The 21,965-nt window shown below is 28.9% G+C and overlaps 1 protein-coding gene and 1 long non-coding RNA gene across 5 annotated transcripts; one reads left to right on the top strand and one right to left on the bottom strand.

The window, feature by feature from the left end:
• Positions 1 to 7,987: 7,987 nt before the first annotated feature.
• Positions 7,988 to 11,569, top strand: LOC107622452 (uncharacterized). 3 transcript variants are annotated; one of them, XR_002355750.2, is made up of 5 exons: positions 7,988 to 8,146; positions 9,117 to 9,670; positions 9,798 to 9,936; positions 10,611 to 10,732; positions 11,361 to 11,569. It is a non-coding gene; the product is annotated as an uncharacterized LOC107622452 (long non-coding RNA). The 3 variants fall into 3 exon arrangements; XR_002355748.2 differs by having other exon boundaries at positions 10,877 to 11,569; XR_002355747.2 differs by having other exon boundaries at positions 10,611 to 11,569.
• A 402-nt stretch (positions 11,570 to 11,971) lies between these two features.
• On the bottom strand, positions 11,972 to 13,385 carry LOC107621185 (B3 domain-containing transcription factor VRN1-like). 2 transcript variants are annotated; one of them, XM_088486881.1, is made up of 3 exons: positions 12,800 to 13,385; positions 12,601 to 12,689; positions 11,972 to 12,503 (listed from the first exon to the last, which is right to left on the bottom strand). In XM_088486881.1, exons 1-3 carry the CDS (start codon positions 13,338 to 13,340, stop codon positions 12,258 to 12,260), a joined length of 876 nt encoding a protein of 291 aa, XP_088343007.1. In that variant the 5' UTR covers positions 13,341 to 13,385; the 3' UTR covers positions 11,972 to 12,257. The 2 variants fall into 2 exon arrangements, with proteins under 2 accessions (XP_088343007.1, XP_016178706.3); XM_016323220.3 differs by having other exon boundaries at positions 12,601 to 12,686.
• Between the last annotated feature and the right edge of the window lie 8,580 nt (positions 13,386 to 21,965).

The following is a 21,965-nucleotide window of genomic DNA, read 5'->3' as shown; positions in this document are numbered from 1 at the left end:
ATATTTTTGGAGAGAATATCACAGTTAATAAAAAAAATAAGTTGGAGAAGAAAAGTGATCGTTCAAAATCTGAAGCAAAATAGACATATTCAATATTAGGAATATTTTAAATTTCTGAACGCAATTTTTTTTATTTTTTATTTTATCATGTAATATTCCTAAAATAAATTCATCAGTTCACCCATAAAAAAAAAGATTTAGCTAATACATATTTTAAGGATACATGAAAAATTTATCATTAGTGAAAAATTTAAATATTTTCATTTAATAACTACAAAATAAATATATTGAAAATTTAAATGAGAAAAAGATAAATAGATCATTAACCTTTTGATTCGTGAACATTTAAGTTCTCGATAATTTAAAAATATATTTAAGACTCTAACATTTTCAAAATTTGGATATATCGATCTTTCATGTTCACATGAGTTTATCATACCCAACGAAAAAATTAAATGTGACTCCCATTGTACTGACCTGGTTAATACGAATATATATGTGAAAGAGTTTTTAAAATGAGACAAATTAGACCCAGGAATCAATGTGTCCACCACATTTTAATTTAAAAAAGTCAAAAATATAAATATATTTTTAAATTTTTAAAAACTTAAATGTTCGTGAATCAAAAAGTTAGATATCTAATTTGTCATTTTTTTTTAAATTTTTTATATTTTTAATAATTTTTTTATTTTATAATCTTATTAACATATGTTTTTAGAACATAGAATAGATAAACTCTAAAAAAAGAATTATACTATTTTTGCTTCTTCATCAATAAAAACTACCTTTAATATTTTTTTTGCTAATATTTTAAATAGAATAAGTTCAAACCTGGATAACCTGGATATATGTTTGAGTTGTGTACTTGTGTTGCAAGTATTCTAAGTGAATAAGGCATAGAATAATAATAAAAAAAAACAATGTATGTGAAGTAAGAAAAATAAAGGAAAATAGTGTATCAACAGAAAAGTAAAGATAATAAATATATTTATAAAATATAAAAAAAAATATTTTATTATATAGATTAAAATTATATAAAGAGAGTATAAATTTATTTTATAATTATTTTTTATTATATCATTGTTGTTTAAAATATAAATATTAATTTTTTAAGTACTATTTAATCTTACAAAAAAAATCTACAAACTTATATTTTTATTATATAATTTACCGTAAAAGAAAAAAAATATAATGTATGTAGTTGCACAAACAAATTTAAAAAGATTGTTGCCACTCTCGTAGTAGAATGTTCTAAAAATTTTATTTTATCTTTAGTGCATGTAGGCCATATACTTATTTATTTTATCTTTCTTTTTTTTTTTTTAGTATCGTTGGTCAATTATTTTTTTGTGCAGTGTTATTTTAGTTGTTCTAAAATATATATGTCTCACTTAAATTTTTTATTCTATTTCCTAGATTTTCATCATCATTGTTATTTGATATTTAGCATATAAATTATTATTATTATTATTATTTGTGACGGTATTTGGGATTACTATAAGAACAACGGGTTTTGAATTTTGATGACATTTTGATCCGTTTGTTTTTTTATTCCTTTTTTTTTGGTTTCGCGTGGTAACATAAATCAATAAAATAATTAAAAAAAGGTCAGAAGTAAATAAATAACAAGCTCCAGTTTATAATTAAACAATACATTTTTTTCTACTATTTATTAGGGATGTCACTGCATTTAGTTTAGGTTTTTTTATAGATTAATATGGGCCAGCAATTTTATTAAATTTTGGTCAGCATGTAACCAGCAAAAAAAAGTGAGTCATGGGATAAAATCTCACACCAATCTTACACTATTAAAATCATTATTCATGACTATTTAATGGCTATAAATCATAAAAATTGCTGGCTTGCTAACGCTCATCTATTATATTCATTAAAAAAAAAGCAAGTTTCTTAAATTTTTGCTCATATTTATTATTTTTGTGTAAATAATATCCTTTTATTGCAATTTGTGAAAAAAAAAACAAAAAATATAAATACTAATTAAAGCATAAATAATTGACATAATATATTCAAAAGATAATCGTTTTAAATAGATGTATTAAGTATGCACTGAAATTAGGTTTTCGCCCTTCTTTGTGCATAATCAAAATTCTAGATATCTTCAAAATATCAATTTTTTGCAAACTAACAGTTTTATCCGATTTTTCCTGTAATAAAATTGGTTGCGACTCTATTCTTCATATTATTGTTTTTGTCACATTCTCATTGCATGTGTAGTCCGTTTTGGACACATTATGACCTCTAGTATGTTATATTTGTACTATTTTTAAATGTTCTAACATTGTATTCTTTAAACTAAACTTGCAAAATTAATTATTGATTTTGTAAAGATATCTATAACTGTACTTAGTCTTTAGTAGGAAAATACTCAATCAAAATTTTTTTTTTATTCACTAATTATCTAATTATGTGAAACTGAATATCAATATATTTCGATCTTCCATAAAACACAAAATTTTTACAAAGTGCAATAGCTAACTTGTTATTACAAAATATCGTTATTGAAGTACTTTATTTTTTGTTCAATTTCTCAAGAATTTTTTTTATCCATACTGCTTGCATTGCATAACTTATTGTTGCTTTATATTCTGCTTCTACCGTAGAGAATGCTATTACAGATTATTTTTTCGAAGAATATAAAATTACACCAGAACCAAGATGAAATACAAATTTTGAAGTACTTTTTCTTGTTTCAATATCTTCAGCCCAATCAATGTAATCAACAATATTTATTTTATTAGTATATTCATAAAAAATACCATCATTTAAAGTACCTTTGATATATTAAAGAATCCTTTCTGCCGCTTACAAATATAGCCGTCAAAATGGGCTAAACTATAAGGCCAGCCCATTTACCCATTTAAATGGGTGGGGCTTGCCTCTAAAATTAAGTTCATTTAAATTTCAGGTTAAACGGGCTGAGCTCGATTAACCCGTCCGTTTAACCCGAAAAAATGAAAGGTTAAATGGGCTAGTCCGCCAGCTAAACCGGCGGTCCATTTATTTATTTTTTTAAAAAGTAGCATTTTTAATTGACATTTCTCTCGATTCAACCCGAAAATCTAATCCATCAACTAAAAAAAATACTATTTATTTAAGTTTTTAACCTAAAAGTGATATGTCTTGTCAAAATATTTTTCAAAATATAAATAAAAGGATAAACGGACCAACCCATTTAACCCATCGGGCTCGCCATAAAAGGTCTAGGCTAAAAGGTTATGACCCGCGAATAAAGCGAACTTAAACGGGTCAAGCCTAAATAGTTTGGGTTCGCCCGTTTGACAACCCTATTTGCAAATGGTTGGTATAAGGCTCCTCCATAAATCTGCTAAGCAATCCAACTCCAAACACAATATCTTGTCTAGTTGCAGTTAAGTACCTCGGACTTCTAATCAAGCTTTTGTAATAAGTAGAATTTACTGTTCTTCCTTTATCTCCTCTCAACAACTTAAACTTTTCTTCGACTGGAATAAGAACTGATTTGGAATGTACCATCTGAAATTTCTTCAAAATATCATTTGCATATTTCTTATGTGAAATAAAGATTCCGTCATCTTTCTAAACGACTTTGATGTCGAGGAAGTAAGACATCAAACACATATTTGTCATTTCAAATTGTTTTATCATAGTCTTTTTGAATTCTGCAATTATCTTCAAATTATTGCGAGTAAAGATCAAATCATCAATATAAAGGCACACGATTAAGATTTATCCAGATTCAACAAACTTGATATAAAGAGTATGTTCAAATGGATATCTTCTGAATCCATTCTAAGTGAAAAAAAGAATAAATAATCTTCTTGTATCACGCTCTTGGTGCTTGCTTCAACCTATACAAAACTTTCTTCAATTGATAAACTTTTTCTTCTTCTTCTTCTTCAGAAATTTCATATCCTGCAAGTTGCTCAGCATACACTTCTTCTTCTAAAGTGCCATTTAAAAATGCAGACTTAATATACATTTGATGTATTTTAATTTATTTTAAGCCGATAGTGAACTAATAATATGGATAGTGTCTAATCTAGCAACAGGAGCAAATACTTTAAAGTAGTAAATACTGGATTTTTGTTTGTATCCCTTAGCAACTAATCTTGCTTTGAAACGATCAATTTCATCGTTGGGATTGTACTTAATTTTGTAAACCCACTTTACTCCAATTGACTTCTTATCTGATGGTAAATCTATCAGCTCCCATATGTCATTCTTTTCAATTGCATGAATCTTTTCATCTATTATTTTTTTTCAATTGTTGCCTCTAGAGACTTCTTCAAATTTTAATGGCTCACAATCTGAAAATAAAGCAAAGTTGATAATTTCTTCATCGGATGGATCATCATCACTGCCAATTTCATAATCTGCCAATCTAGCAGGTAGTCTATATTTTTTGAGGTCTTCTAGAAGATTTTAGTTATTTAGTTGTGTTAGGTTGTCTTTGTTCTACTTCATCACATGAATTTGGAATTATAATTGGCTGCTTTTCTGTCGTTCTGTTCCAGTCTCAAATATCTTTCTCGTCAAACGTCATATTTTTTGCTGATGATCACCTTCTTTGATTCTAGATTATACAACTTGTATGCTTTTGAGTATGTGCTATAACCGTTAAAGATACACGTTTTATCTTTGTCATCTAACTTCTTTCTTAATTGATATAAAATATGGGCATAAGCAATATACTCAAAGACTCTGAAAATGATTAATGAAAAACCTCTTTTCACTCCAAACTTCCTTCGAAATTTTATCACGAACATCTTTCATTGGATACCTGCTATATACTAAAATATGAACCATTGTTGCGACATACATGAGTATGTTTTCTATATACTAAAATATGAGCATGCTTTATAACGATAGAAAGTATATCCATATATATCTACTAAAATCATTAATAAAAGTGATAAAGTACCTGCTATTACTATTGCTTAGAATCTTAATAAAACAAAGATCTGAATGCACAATTTCAAGTAATCTTCAAGCTCTTCATGACTTTTCTATAGGAAATAGATTTCTGTGCTTCTTTTTCAGTTGACAAATTTTACAAACACAATTAGGAATATGAATCTGTGGCAGACCAGAAACAAGTCTTTTTCTTGACAGGTAATTTAGGCCAGAAAAATAAAAATGCACAAACTGAATATACCACACTCAGCTATCATAAATTATTACATAACTCATGCAAGAAGGATTAACATGTTGAATTTTCAATGGAAACATTTTATTTGAAGTCATCTTTGCTTTATCTATGAACTTTTTGTTGTTGTCAAATATAATGCAAATATCCACTATATGTAATTATTTTATATCCGTTCTCAAATAACTGCCTCGTACTCAATAAATTGTAATCAAGTTCAGGAGTATAGAAAACATCAAAAATATAACTCAGAGAACAATCATTCAATCTAATTGGTATTTGTTCTTTTTCTTCAATAGGGATCTTTGTACTCTTACCAAACTTCAATAGAAATTTTTCTACCAGACATATGATTACTACAACCATTATCCAAGTATCATATATTTTTATCTTCAGCATATGAGTCACATGTAAAAAATAAAGTTTGAATATCCGGATTATCATCAGTATTTTGATGTTAATTTTCTGCAACATGTGCTTGATTATTATTCATTATTTTGATTTTGCAGTCTACCACTTTGTGTCCATACTTTTCACAATGAAAGCAGTAGAAATTAGTTCGTTCTTGATAAAAATTGTCTCGATTTCTTCTTTAGTTGACAAACCTGGAATTTATTCCACCTCTTCCTTGATTAGGTGGTGTAAAATTATTATAACTTCCATGGCTATAATTGCCACCACCTCTGCCTCTGGAACTTCTTCTACCTTTACTTTGAAAATTGAAAGTACGGTCTCGTCCATCTTATGTACAGCTTGATTCTGCACCATTGTTTAAATTCACTCGACTTTTCAGGGCTTCTTCAATTGATTTTTCTAACTTCTCTAATATTATGCTAATATGGCTTTCCATGGTTCCTTACAACTCTGCAATCGTCATAGTATCCATATTGTGGGACTCTAATATTGCAGTCGCCATATGACCATACTTCATCAGCATAATGCAAAAAGATTTTTTCACCACTTTGCTAATGGAAATATTTTTCATACTTTTGTCTGTTTGTATCACAAGAAAAATATTGCTTAACAATTTCTGAGTTAGACATCTCATACCTTTTATATTCTCTTCTCAAAAATTGTAACTTTGCTTTTTCGGCTTTATCTATGTCTTTGTACGACAGTTTCAACGTGTTTTATGCTTCTTTTACACTTTTAGCATTTGCTATTTTGCAAAACATTGTATAATATATACACTTTGGTAAATTTGAGACCATGCTAATTGATTTTGTTTCTATTAGGTAGCATAAACTCCTTCTTGCAAACCCAATTCAATAAAGTTATATAGGATCTAAACCTTTAAATAGGTAGACATCAAAGTCTCTTAATAATCAAATTTTTCATTTAATTTGGGACCAGACGATCCAACATTAACAACTCAATGCATTTTCGTTCATATGAAAATATGATTAAAGTACATGTGTTCAAGCCTTTATATGGGCAAAGTTTTATAATAAAATAATAATTTTTATAACAACTAAGTATACTTGTAATATTTCATGAAGTTAATAAAAACTTTTACAAGTCAAGTTATTTATTCAAATTTGCTTCAAATCCTTCAAATTTAGTCATCAACTTGAAACTTCCAATCATGATTCTTCGTTCTTCATAAATATTGTGTTGTCTTGCACCAGAAAAATAACTTGAATTTTTATCCGTTTCTACCACCTTCTAATTTAAAATACAACTTGGTTTCCAATTCCAATTCAATTTGATTCGAATTTTTTCAATGTTTTAGGATGTTGTATTTTTATTTTTCTTAAATATTCTTGATTTAATTATCTAACACCTTTGTCTATCTTTTTCGATATCTTTGTAAGTAATAATCTATTATCAAACTTACTAAGATTTGGTTTAATAAAATTTTTCAAAAATGTATAAAAGTATAAGCACTTTATTTTATATTTAGTAAATAAAAAAAATTATGTGAGTGTATTTGTAATTTTTAAAAGTTCAAAGTACTTTTGAAAGCATTTAAGAAAAAAAAAATTTAAAATTTGTTTATATATTTCTTTTTTTTTTACCAAAAATAGAAGACTCAAACCCGTAACCTCTTAATTAAGTATGGGAAGACTATACCATTTGAGCTATAACTCATTGGCAAAATTTGTTTATATTTATCAAAATTAAAAAATCTACTATAATTTTATACATTAATTAATATTTAAATTTAATTCTTTTATTAATATTTATTATAATATTTTTAAATTTTAAAAATTATTTTACCAAACGCACTTATTATTACTTATGTTTATTAAAAATTATTTCTATTTTACAAATACTACCACTTTTAAAAAGTTATATTTAAAACTAATTTTTATAAATTATTTTTAAAAAATAAAAATTTTATCAAATCAAGCCTAACTTAACTCAATTGATCCTTAGTATTTACCTTTTATTCTATGTACTAACATTCATCGTGCTATTTCATTATGCTTCTATTTTATTTCTTTCCATGAGCACCTTCTCCTTTTATTTAGCTTGTCTAATGGTATTTCATATTATCATTTCAAAAATGTTTGATAGCAAAAAGAAAAAAGTAGACAAAAATAATTATAAAATAAATTTTGACTTATTTTTTTATTGTCTCTCTAATAACACCATTATCAATTAACGCTGTATAACTTTGCAATCAATTATGAAGGAATCGGTCTTAACTTTTCTTTTAATTTATTAAATTATATTAAATATATATTAAAATTATTTATACATATATAATACATATGAAAATATACAATTTATATTAATAATAAATTAAAATATATATAACTTATTTTAGTACTCACTTGTTATTTTTTTTAATTTAATTGTTATCCCAAAATAAGTTTATTTAAGGAATACCGCCGGTGAGAGAGACTCTGAACCTCAACAATAGTCAAATCCATACATCATCCGTTTACTATGGCTTCTTCTAGCTGTCAACAAAACAAGCATTCTCCTTCTACTTCTACTGTGATTTCTTTCTTTAAGATTGTTCTCAGACAAGCTCTTCAAGATGATGACTTTGTAAGCATTTTCTCGTCTTCTCCATCCCCTCTTTTTCTTTTAATCTGTTTATCTTTTGAGATATTGTTTATTTAACAAAAAGTTTCTCTCTTTATTCCTCTATATATAATTTTTCTCGTTTATAAACATTTTCTTCATAGAACAATACACATGCATGGCTTCTTAGCTGCAAATATAGTAATAGTAAACTTCTTCTTCTTATTATTTAGATCATTTTCTATTTACAATAACGTAGGATTAATTATAATTAATTTTGTAGCAGAAGTACATGAAAAAATAAAAAAATACATAAGATGAATGAAAACCTAAAAACATATTTGTTAAGTGGTTACATCATTTTATGTACTCTGTATGTATTCTTACTACAAAATTAATTACGATTAAATCTACATTATTGTTAATGAAAAATGATCTGGCTAACACTTTCACTAATCAAGATTAGGAAATATTATAGAATATATTGCGGTGATTTGAAAAATTATCATATTCATCATCATTTTTCGTTATGCATGAGTTTTAATTTTGTTATTACTAATTTGGTCCCTACCAATTTTCATGTTGGATAATCCTGTCTTTTAATATTTTTTTATTTCACTCCTAGTCTCTAAATATGCAAACAATGCTGCAAAATAACCCTTTAAAATTTGAAATTAGTCTCTCCTTTAAAATAGGTGAAAGATTAATCTTTATCTCCATACAAAATTTAGGACTAATATGTTTGGACTATTTTACTGCACTATTTATAATTATTAGTGAAGGATGAATTGGGAGTTTAATGTTATTATTATATGAAGATATAGCCAAAAATCGTTAAATAATTTGATATATTTGTCTAAACTAGTTAACATAAAAGTCACAAAAAAAAAAAAACTAGTTAACATAATACATGTCAACATCTTGGTGAAGACATACTAATGTGTGTCACCTTATTGTTATTATGGTTGCTAACACCAGGTTCATAATATTGCAGAAGTACTGAAAAATATGGTTCTGGCCTATCAAACCCATTGTATCTTAAGCCTCCGGATGGTACTGAATGGAGAGTAGAGTGGATTAATCATGATGGTGGGATTTTGTTTAAAAAGGGTTGGAAAGAGTTTGTTGCATATTACTCTCTTAATCATGGCCATTTGTTATGGTTTGAGTATAATATTGGAACTTCTCACATGGAAGTATACATATTTGCCAATGATCAGATCAAAGAGCAGCTGCCACGCAGTAGTCAGCAGCCGGTGAAAAGGCCAGAAGAACAAAAAACTAGAGATGTGGATAGTAGTCCCAACACCCAAAACATGAGACTTAACGAGGGACTGCTGAAGAAAAGATTGAATGAACCATTTCCAAGAGAAGTCCAGGGACAACCGAAGAAAAAACTGAGAGCACTAGTGTCATCTGCTTCTAAAGATAGATAGTTGGAAAATGACACACAAATCAGGGATGTGGAAAGAAGCCTCAATTCGCACGGTATTAAATCTAAAGAAAAAAACCATGAGATGCCAGTGTCTGTCAATCAAGATTCTAATGGTATGTGTCTCATAATTAGATCATCCTTTCCTTTTGTAGATTCAACAGTTGTTTTTGAGTTACAACTTGCAACTGTTTTTTGTACATTATAGTGGCAGTTTCTGATTCTTTGTTTCCTATGTACAAGGTAAAAAGAATAGAAGAAGAAAAGATTCTGAATCTCCTGTTAGGCCCTGTCCTATAAGACCTGAATCTCTGAAAGAAGCTAAGAAGTTTAAGTGAGAAAAGCCCTCTCTCATCATCAAGCTCAAACGAGAGCACCATGTGTAAGTATAGGTTAATACATATATCCACGTTGAAAATTATATATCGTGAACTTCCATATGCTATCATTCTTCCAAACTTTGTGTCTTATTTCTAACTATGATGACATAAATATGATGTGCTGCAATACTTTCCAACTAAATTCTTCCGAAAATATTTTGAAAATAACCCCCAAAATGCAATTATAAGGTTTGGAAAGAAGTTGTTCCCTGCTAAGTTGATCTATAGGCCATCATCGATGCCTTTATCTCTACTGTTTGGAACTTTTTTGCTTTACAAGCCGGAGATGTTTGTTTGTTTAAGCTCATCAATAGAAAAGATCTGGCAATTGTTTAGGAGCTCTTAAACCGTGTTATTCTGTAAAAAAATTAAGATATCAGTACAACATTGAAAACATAATTAACTTTAAAAATGGAATAAAAGTTAGCATTATCCTCGTTAAAAAAATTTATATTAAAAATTAATTGAAAACTATTGTTAGTTTTGGCTAAAAGTGCAGTTAGCTTATGAATGCAATGACTATGTACTTGGTCCTTAATGTAACCACAATTTGTTATATAAACTAATCTTATGCTAAAATTTGTGTTGGTCTCCAACCCTATAGATATAACTTGTATCCAAAACTCTCCACAAGTAAAATTCATGCTAATTTTTTACAATTTTATTATGGTATCAGAGTCACTTTTCAAACCAGTGACTCATGGGATTCAGCTCTTCAAAGAAGTTAAGGAGCTCAACTCACAGAATCCCTCTTTCATGGTCAAGATAAGAGATAGTGATCCAAGGAAATCAAGGCCTGTAAGTTTATTTCGATACATTTTATTGATGACAAAACATAATATGCCATGCAAACTTCTGAGTGCTAGTTTATACTTAGTTTCACAAATTGTAAGTTTATAACTATTTTTTACCATGGTGATTCAAAAATGGAATGTGATGCAGAACTTATCAGCTACCTTCTACAGAAAGTATTTTAAAAAGAATCAGCAGGATGTAAAGTTACAGTTCAGAAAGGAGTCATGGCCTACTACGATAATCTACAAAACAGGTCACAGAGGAAGGAGAATGCTTGTTTCTTTGAAAACTAGAGGAAGCCATGGATGTTCTTCTTGTTCACAGACGCAGTTACAGTCTCTCTGGTAAGAAGACAAGTTTATTGAAAAAGAGAAAGAAGATGACAGCAACAGAAGAGTATTTAGCTTCAAAGAAACAAGCATTCTCCTTCCTATGTGACCTGTTTTTTCAAGATTGTTCTCAGACAAAGCCTTAAAGATGGAAACCTTGCAAGCATTTTCTTCACTTTATATCCTCTTTACTTATAATATTATTTAATGCGTACTTTCTCTTTCTGATTTTTCCCTTGTAAGGGTTTCTTTCATTTATGCTTATTACTAAGACTAGTTTCATACTTTCATTTGAATTGCAGGAGGTACCAAAAACGTTCATTAAATGATGAAGAAGCTAGTCAATCTGAATGAAGAATGCAGTGTTGAAAGCAGCGTACGCATATATTCCACATAAAATATTTTACATATGGCGTATTGCATTTCATGTAACTGTGCAATAAATATCTTATTTTTCTTAGGCTGTGTTTAAATTTCGTTCAAATGAATAAAAATTACTGTGTTGTTTGAAGGTTGAATTTAGCTACAAGTAACTTTTATGCAAATTTTTATGGTGTACATGTAAAGTTGTTCAAGAGGCAAGGAAGTTCAAGTCAAATAATCCCACTTTCTTAACCAAGATAAGGCAAACTCAACTATCTCGATCTATCTCTGTCAGAAACATTTTACGTTTGTTTAAATATGACATAATAAACTTGTACCAATTTACCAATTATTCCAATACAATGAATTAAAAAAAGTTATACACTCATTAAAAGTTTTATTTTGGTGACTACACTCATTAAAAGTTATTTACATTGGAATCTTTTATGGAATTACTGCAACTCTGCAAATAATTAGTAACTTTCTAAAAAGTGAGAAGTATAATAAATGAGGGAGAATGAGTGAAATAGGATCCAAACCATAAATTGCTTTGAAATAAGTAGTTGGGCAACTTTTGATTAGGTACTTTGTCCAAATAACATCTTATACTACCGACAATATATAATTCTACATGTATTGTTTCTGCATGGATCACTGATATATTTCTAGTTATGGTAGTAAGGAGATAACACTGCAATGCAGATATATTTCTAGTTATGGTAGTAAGGAGATAATGCTGCAATGCAACCATTTAGTATGATGAAAACACTCTGTTACAACTCTTGATCCCTGAACATACTCCATTGATCTGCAACACAAGTAAGCAAAGCCATTCGCTAATCATGGCTTCGACGAATATGAACCTTAAAATCTGGACCTTGTCTGTTAATGAGCTCAAAGATACAAACATCTCCGGCTTTCAAGTTATTTTCTTCAAGGAACAAGCGCCAATTAGAGATAAGGGCATTCTTCCTATTTGGATAATAGATCAATGTTGCATGCCACTGCTTCTTTCCAACTCGTAGAATTGCATACTGCTTCGTGTTCTCGAAGTACATTCTGAAGAAACAAACTGGAAGATTCTGCAATCATATCAGAATATTTCATCATCATGGTTCACAACAGTCTTAATTTTGCATGACATACAAAGTTTGCAGAGAGATAAATGAATCAACTTACTGCTGGTGATCCTGTTTGGTGCATTTGCTTAATCTTTATGACAAAAGAAGGATTTTTCGACTTGAACTTCTTTGCTTCTCTAATAACTTCTTTATGACAAAAGAAGTATTTATGCATTTTAGCAACAAAGAAAATAAAAAAATTAAACAAAATCAGTAGAATCCAAAAAATGAAAGAATGATGAGATTATGAAACAGACCATCCATATCTGGTCTGGCACGTTGAATTATTGGCAGCTTAAGATCTGCTGTCTCTTCAGATTGACCATCTTTTTCATTCTCGACATGCTGCTTCAATTTTTGTGTATTGGGATTTTTATCTTTATCTTTAGTTTTGATGGCACTTTTCATTATTTTGCTTGTAGAAGTAGAAGCACGTGATTGCTTTGGTTCTGCTATCACTTTTTTCTTCGGCCGGCCTCGGCCCCTTCGTGGCGGCGGTTCATCCAAAATCTCAACCGAGTTGTCATCACCGATTCGGCCATTGGAAGGATAATCAATTTCGAGGGCACTCATGTCGAATATGTTAACTTTGATGTTAGAAGTTCCATTGTACTCAAACCACAACACATGACCATTCTCCAAAGTGTAAAATGAGGCAAACTCTTTCCAACCATTTTTAAACAAAATCTCACCATCACGATTAGTCCAATCTATTCTCCATTCAGTGCCATCTGGAGGCTGGAGTTGCACTGGATTTGGCATATCACCACCATATTTCCTACAGAACTTGTTTGGCATTTTCTGCAATGCCAATGAAACTGTTGTTGGTAACCATACTTAGCAAAACTTAGGGGTATTCATGAATCGGATCGTATCTACAAATCTGCGGTAAATATCCGCATCCGATACGAAAAATTACAGATCCGATCCACATATTGATCGGATCGGATAGGATCCAATCCGCATTCTTTACGGATCGGATCGCGGATATCTACCCTACATCCGCATATCGGATCCGTGGATCCGCAAATCTGCATATATATATATATATATATATATATATATATATATGTGTTTGGTATTATATTTACTTGTTTGTATATTTTAGTTAGTAATTATTATTTATATATTGTATTATTTTATTTCTGTTATTTAAAAAAGTTTGATTAAAAATATTTTAGGAATAAATAAATTTAAAAGTGTGAAAGAAATATTTTTATTGAATGTTTTACATAAAAATATGATTAAAAAGAGAAGGTTTAATTATGCAGATATATCCGATATCCTATCCGATCCGATCCATAAGAATTGTGCAGATCGAACCGAATTTTCGGCCATATCCAATCCGATCCGATCTGTATACACCCCTAACAAAACTCACAATCACAACACAAAATTGGATAAACAAAAATTGATTCGACTCACTCTATTTGTATCACTCGACCTCTTAACAACCTTATAAGAATTATCCTTTCCTAACAGCAGCTTTGTTGATTCGGTTACTACTCTAACTAACTAACTAACAATAAAAAATTCAAAACTAAAAAAGCAAAATTATTGAGGAGCATATTATGCTCGTAAGAAAAGAAACCATGCATGTGTGTGGTTGTTACCTCACATGGAAAATATGACAAAAATAGTGAAACACAAGAACTATACATGAAAAAATTTTTAGAAAAGTCTAGGGGCTAACAACTTTGTTAAATTCAAATTCTGGTCAGCATGTAACCAGCAAAGAAAAGTGAGCCATTGAATGAAATCTCACACCAATTTCACACCATTAAAACCATCATTGATGGCTATTTGATGGCTATAAATCACAAAAGTTGTTGGCCCCTAGCATTTCTCTTAATTTTGTATGTGTAAAATAAAAACAGTGAAAGATAAAAAGAGGATAGGAAGAGAAGAAAATTCTCACAAGATATCCATCATCAAGGCTTTTTCTGAGAACAATCTTAAAGAAACGGATCACAATGGAAAGAGAATTCTTGTTTCTTTGAAAGTTAGAGGAATCCATAGTTATGATATTCTTCTTATTCACAAAGAATCAGTGGACATCTTAAATAAGAAGACAACATATCAAAAAGAATAAAATAAAATTCTTTTCATAGATTTCAGGCATAATTTTTGGATTTTATATTTAATTTAAATAGAAAATTGAAAAAGAACAAAATTAAATTCCCTATTACGTGCCTGAATTTTATACCGAATTTTATTTTTTTCTATTTTTACATTTTAAGTAATTTGAATAAAAAAGGATAAAAATTAAAATAAGATTTTTTGAATGTATCTAAATTTCATATATAATTTTTATGTTTTATAACTATAATAAAATATTTTTTAGATATTACTTTTGATCTGTACATTAACTAAACTCATTTAAAATTAAAATTTGCATGAGAAATTATTTTTAAAGTAATACTGGTATGTGGTATCAGTAACAAAAAACTGTATCATTTTTGTAATTCATTAAACCTATTAAATAAAGTTAGATAATGCTTATTTTTTTGGAAGTTAGAAAAAGTTATAGCCAAGAATGATTTTCTTGTTCATAACCTAGATTTCAGGCATAATTTTTGAATCACACATTTAATTTAGACAAAAAATTGAAAAAGAACAAAATAAGGTTTCTGTTTTCATATGGAGTCCAATTTTTTTCTATTTCTACTTTTTAAGTAATTTGAATAAAAAATGATAAAAAATAAAATAAGATTTGTTAAATGTGCCTAAATTTCAGATATAATTCATTCTGAGTCCCACTAGAGAGCTAATGGGATATTTGTACAATGTGTACAATGAGCTACTTATTTAGCCCAATATGAATTAAAATGAAAATTATCCACGAAATAATAAATTTAAAAACTCTTATCCAGTTATTTCACATCAAATTTCAAATTTCAAATTCTCCACTTTCAAATTTCAAATTTTTAAAAAATATAGTTAGTTATTTCAAAAAAATAACCATCTAAAATCCTCTGATACTCTATTCTTTTTCAACCGGCAGCGACCCCACCTTCATCAATAATCATCACATTTCACCGTCGTTACTTGACTTGCCACACGGCACTCACCCTTAATAAAAATAACCATCCACTTAAGGATAAAATTAATCATCCGCATATCTAATGAATTGAACATCTAACATATTTTAATTATATATAACTAAACTCAATCTAATCAAAATAATCATCTACATAAAAATAAAATAACCATCCGCATACCTACTAAAATGACCATCCTAAATTGACCATTAAAATAGAAGAAGAAGATGAATAAACAGAAGAAACTATTATTGTGGTGAAACATAATTTTGAAGGACTAGTCATGACAAAAGCGACACTGTTATGAAGCATAGGGCTCAAATCATGAAAGAAGCTAACCATGCTTGGATCCGAAGAAGAAGAAGAAGAGTATGGTGGTATCATCGGTGAGAAGAGACTTAAAGGAATGGGAGAAAGCAAAGGCGCATCGGAGGATGTGAGGACGGTGTCGGGAAGAAGGCACACATCTGCTGCGACGGAGGTGCTGGACGTCCGAGTTGTTGCGGTGCCGTTAGTTCGATCCACACAATATGCGCGTTCTTCCTTGGCGGCTGGTGACCATGGCGTTAGTGTACCGGCGAGACTCGACGAGAAAGGTATAGAACGTTGACAAACCGTATTGAAAGAGAGAAGTGAGGGAGGTTGATTATTTGTTTCCAAATCCGACGGTAATCCTAATATTTGATTTAAATTTCAAATTGAAAACTATTCAAAATCAATTAGTTGTCTATAATTTAGTTTTAATTTCAAATTAACTCCATTGTACACATTGTATAAAACATACATTGCCTCCTCATGCTTTTTCATTCTTAAATTCTATAACTCTAATAAAATATTTTTTATGTATCATTTTTTACCTCTATAGTAACTAAATTCAATTAAAATTAAAATTTGTATTAAATATTATTTTTTTAAGTGATACTGGTTTGGTATCTGTAAGAGAGATCATATCATTTTCATAATTCATTAAATCTATTAAATAAACTTATATGATGATTTTTTTTTTTTCGAAACTAAAAAAAGTCATAGTCATGAATGTTCTTTTTGTTCACAAAATATCAGTAGATATCTTAAATAAGAAGACAATATATAAAAAAGGACAAAATAAAGTTCTTTCTATAAGCATAGATTTCAGTCATAATTTTGAGATTTTACATTTAATTTAAATAAAAGATTGAAAAGAACAAAATTAAGTTTCCTATTATATGCTGAGTTTCATTTTTTTCTATTTTTTACATTTTAAGTAATTTGAACAAAAAAAAAGATAAGAATCAAAATAAGATTCTTTGAATGTGTCTAAATTTCATACATAATTCTTAAGTTTTATAATTCTAATGAAATATTTTTTAGATATCACTTTTGACCTTTATAATAACTAAATTCATTTAAAATTAAAACTTGCATGAGAAATCATTTTTAAAGTGATACTGATATGTGGTATCAGTAACAAAAAATTGTATCATTTTCGTAATCAGTTAAACCTATTAAGCCTCAATTTAGGTAAATAGCTTAATTAAACTCATTTTAAAAAATAACTTAAACAATAAATAGTTATATTAAAAGTAGTTTATAAATAAATTATTTTGTATTTGGATTTTTAGTTTTTAAAGTGCTTATTTTATAAAAATGTGATAAAAAATAGTAGTATTATGAGAGAAGTCGTTTTTTTAACTTCTCTATAAGCTCCTAAATAGCTTTTTAAAAAGCTTCAATTTGGTTTTGAAACTTGCACCAAACATTAATACTATTACTTTTCATAAGTAAAAAGTCCAAAAAAATTACTTTTGAAGTTTGTCAAATGGGCCCTAAATAAAGTTAGATGATACTTGTTGTTTTTTGGAAGCTAGAAAAAGTCATAGCCAAGAATAATTTTCTTGTTAAGAGAGAATAAGTGAATATCACTAATAAGTAGACAACATATAAAAAAGAACAAAATAAGGTCTTTGTACGCGCCTAGATTTCACGCATAATTTTTAAATCCCACATTTAATTTAAACAAAAAATTAAAAAAAGAACAAAATAAAGTTTCGGCTATAAATTTCATATTGAGTATCAATTTTTCCTATTTTTATTTTTTAAATAATTTGAATAAAAAATAATAAAAATCAAAACAAGATTCGTTGAATGTGCCTAAATTCCAGATATAATTCTTGAATTCTATAACTCTAATAAAATATTTTTTAGATATCACTTTTGACCTATTCAATAACTAAATTTATCTAAAATTAAAACTTGTATTAAATATAATTTTTTAAGTGATATTGATATAGTATCAATAACGAGAGACCGTATCATTTTCATAATTTATTAAACCTATTAAATAAAGCTAGATAATGTTTATTTATTTATTTGTTTATTTGAAGTTAGAGAAAGCTATAGCCATGAATATTCTTCTTGTTCACAAAGAATTAGCGGACATCTCTAATAAGAAGACAACATATGAAAAAGAACAAAGTAAGGTTCCTTCTATACGCATAGATTTCAGGTATAATTTTTGGATTTTACATTTAATTTAGACAAAATTAAAAAAAGAATAAAATAAAATTTTTTGTTATGTGTCTAAATTTCATACTGAGTTTCACTTTTTTCTATTTCTACCTTTTAAGTAATTTGGACAGAAGGTAAAAAAATAAAATAAGATTCGCTGAATGTGCCTAAATTTCAGACATAATGCTTGAGTTCCATAATTCTAATACAATTTTTTTAGGTATCATTTTTTATTTATACAGTAACTAAACTCATTTAAAACTAAAACTTGCATTGGATATCATTTGTTAAGTGATACTTGTATGTGGTATCAGTAATAAGAGAACGTATCATTTTCATAATTTATTAAACCTATTAAATAAAGCTAGATGATGCTTTTTTTTTAAACTAACAAAAAATCATAGCCATGAATGTTCTTTTTGTTCACAAAGAATTGGTGGATATTTCTAGCTAATAAAAAGACAACATATGAAAAAGAACAAAATAAAATTTCTTCTATGCACATAGATTTCAGGCATAGTTTTTGGATTTCACATTTAATTTAGACAAAATTAAAAAAGAATAAAATAAAGTTTCTTGTTTTGTGCTTAAATTTTATTTGGAGTCTCACTTTTTTCTATTTCTACCTTTTAAGTAATTTTGACAAAAAATGATAAAAACTAAAATAAGATTCGTTGAATGCGCCTAAATTTTAGACATAATTTTTGAGTTTCATAACTCTAATAAAATATTTGTTATGTATCACTTTTGACCATTATAGTAACTAAACTCATTTAAAATTAAAACTTACATTAAATATCATTTTTTAAGTGATATTGGTATGTGGTATCAGAAACAAGAGACCGGATCATTTTTATAATTCATTAAACCTATTAAATAAAGTTAGATGATACTTATTTTTTTTGAAACTAGAAAAAGTCATAGCTGTAAATGTTCTTGTTCATAAAGAATCAGTAGATATCTCTAATAAGAAGACAATATATGAAAAAGAACAAAATAAGATTATTTCTATGCATATAGATTTCAGGCATAATTTATGAATTTCACATTTAATTTAAACAAAATTAAAAAACAAAAACAAAATAAGATTTCCTATTACGTGCCTAAATTTTATACTGATTCATATTTTTTCTATTTCTACCTTTTAAGTAATTTGTACGAAAATTGATAAAAACAAAAATAAGATTTGTTGATTCTTGAATTTCATAACTCTAATAAAATATTTTTTAGATATCACTTTTGACCTATACAATAACTAAACTCATTTAAAATTAAAACTTGCGTTGAATATTATTTTTTAAGTGATACTAGTATGCGGTACACCATATTATTTTCATAATCCATTCAACCTATTAAATAAAGTTAGATGATACTTTTTTTTGGAAGCTAGAGAAAGCCATAGCTATGAATGCTCTTCCTATTCACAAAGAATAAGTGGATACCTCTATTAAGAAGACTATATTTGAAAAAGAATAAAATAAGGTTCTTTCTATGCGTCTAAATTTTAGACATAATTTTTGAGTCCCACATTTAATTTAGACAAAAAATTAAAAAAAAAATTCTCTGTTATGTACTTATGTGCTTAAATTTCATACTGAATCATTTTTTTTTCTATTTTTACCTTTTAAGTAATTTGGATAAAAAAAAATATAAATTCAAAAATAAGATTCTTTAAATGTGTCTAATATTTTAGAAATAAAGCTAGATAATGCTTATTTTTTTCGAAGTTAGAGGAAATCATAGTTAAAAATGTTCTTGCACAAAAAAATAAGTGAATATCTCTAATAAAAAGGCAACATATGAAAAAGAACAAAATAAAGTTCCTTCTGTGCGTCTAAATTTCACACAGAATTTCATTTTTTTTTATTTTTATCCTTTAAGTAATTTGGAAAAAAAAAACGAAAATAAGATTCTTTGAATATATCTAAATTTCAGAAATAATTCTTGAGTTCTATAACTCTAATGAAATATTTTTTAGGTATCACTTTTGACGTATACGATAACTAAACTCATTTAAAATTAAAATTTGCATGGAATATTATTTTTGAAGTGATATTATTATATGGTATTAATAATAAGTGACGGTATCATTTTCATAATTCATTAAACTCATTAAATGAAGCTAGATAATGCTTACTTTTCTTGGAAGCTAGAGGAAGCATACGATGATTCGAAGAAGAAGAAACAGAGTTCTTGCCTTACAAAATGATGATGGTATTTGGGTCACTAAGAAAAACGATTTGGAGCAGCTTGCTTTCTCATTTTTCTCAAATCTCTACCAAGATACCAGCGATAACCCTCCATATGTGCTAAAAAATGAATTTCTGACTTTTAACACTACTGAGCTTAATATCTTGGGTGGTGAAGTGATGCAACAGGAGATTAAGGACACTTTATTTGTTATTGGAAGCCTAAAAGCGCTGAGCAGGGATGGCATACAAGCTATTTTTTACCAACAGTATTGGAATAAAGTCGGACCTGACCTCTGTAGGTTGATCCAAACTGTCTTCCACAATCTCAAACACGTCAGTGAACTGAATGAGACCCTCATCACCCTTATACCAAAGGTAGATTCTGTGTCTAACCTCAAACAAATGAGGTCCATAAGCTTATGTAATGTTTCGTACAAGATTGTTACTAAAATTCTAGCTAGTCGTATGAGGAGAATCATGGAGAAGCTGGTTAGTCCGACCTAATGCAGCTTTGTGCAGGAAGACAAAGTTCAGATAACATTATCATTGCACAGGAAGTAATCCACTCCATGAGAAATAAAAAAGGGAGGCAGGGATGGATGGCGATCAAGATCGACCTCGAAAAGGCGTATGATAAGCTCAAATGGTCTTTTGTGGAGGATACTTTAAAGGACATTGGGCTTCCTTCCAATACTATTGAACTTATTCTCTCCTGTATCTCCTCCGCAAGAATGCGAGTTCTTTGGAATGGTGAAGAATTGGAGGAGTTTAAACCAACAAGGGGTATTCGACAAGGGGACCCAATATCTCCTTACATTTTTGTCTTGTGCATTGAACGCCTATCTCAGCTTATTAACTGTGCGGTCAATCACGGTTTTTGGAAGCCAATTCGCATCAAGAGACGGGGTCCGGCACTATCTCACCTATGCTTTGCAGACGACTTGATTCTTTTTGCTGAGGCTAATATGAACCAGGCTAGTGTTATAAAAAGATGTCTTAATACCTTCTGTGAGAGCTCTGGGCAAACGGTTAGCCAGGAAAAAACTCGTATCTTCTTTTCTAGCAATGTTGGGGGCCCCATAAGAGAAGAGATCAGTGATGCCTTGGGCTTCGCCAGAACGGACAACTTGAGAAAATATCTTGGAGTTCCTCTCCATCACAATAAAGTGTCTGGTAGTACTTTCGATGATATCATTAGCAAACTCAACACCAGACTCAACTCTTGGAAGGTTTCATCCCTCTCCTTGGCAGGAAGAAACACCCTGGTGAAATCTGTCATTTCTTCTATTCTATCATACACTATGCAAACCGCCTTAATTCCCTCTACTACTTGTAATGCTATTGACCATAAATGCAGGAATTTTCTCTGGGGAGAAACCGCTCAATCAAAAAAGATTCATCGCTTGAGTTGGAAAAAAATTGGCGAGCATAAAAATAATGGTGGATTGGGCATTCGTCATGCTCGTACCCTCAATCGAGCCTTCATGATGAAAGTGGGTTGGGGCCTCATTGAGAAGAAGGATGCTCTTTGGGCTAGAGTTCTGCGATCCAAATATGGAGGAGGTGAAGACATTATCCTGAGAGTAGTGCGAAAACAGAGCAACTCAAATCTGTGGAAAAGAGTTTGTGAAAACTGGAAAAATGTCAAAAAAACACCATTTGGCGGATTGGAGATGGCTCGAAAATCAATTTCTGGAAACATA

Source organism: Arachis ipaensis, chromosome B10 (assembly GCF_059453495.1).
Source record: "Arachis ipaensis isolate K30076 ecotype BB chromosome B10, ASM5945349v1, whole genome shotgun sequence".
NCBI classification, from domain to species: domain Eukaryota; kingdom Viridiplantae; phylum Streptophyta; class Magnoliopsida; order Fabales; family Fabaceae; genus Arachis; species Arachis ipaensis.
Note: the sequence above shows the minus strand (reverse complement) of the source record. Positions and strands in the feature narration are given on the sequence as shown.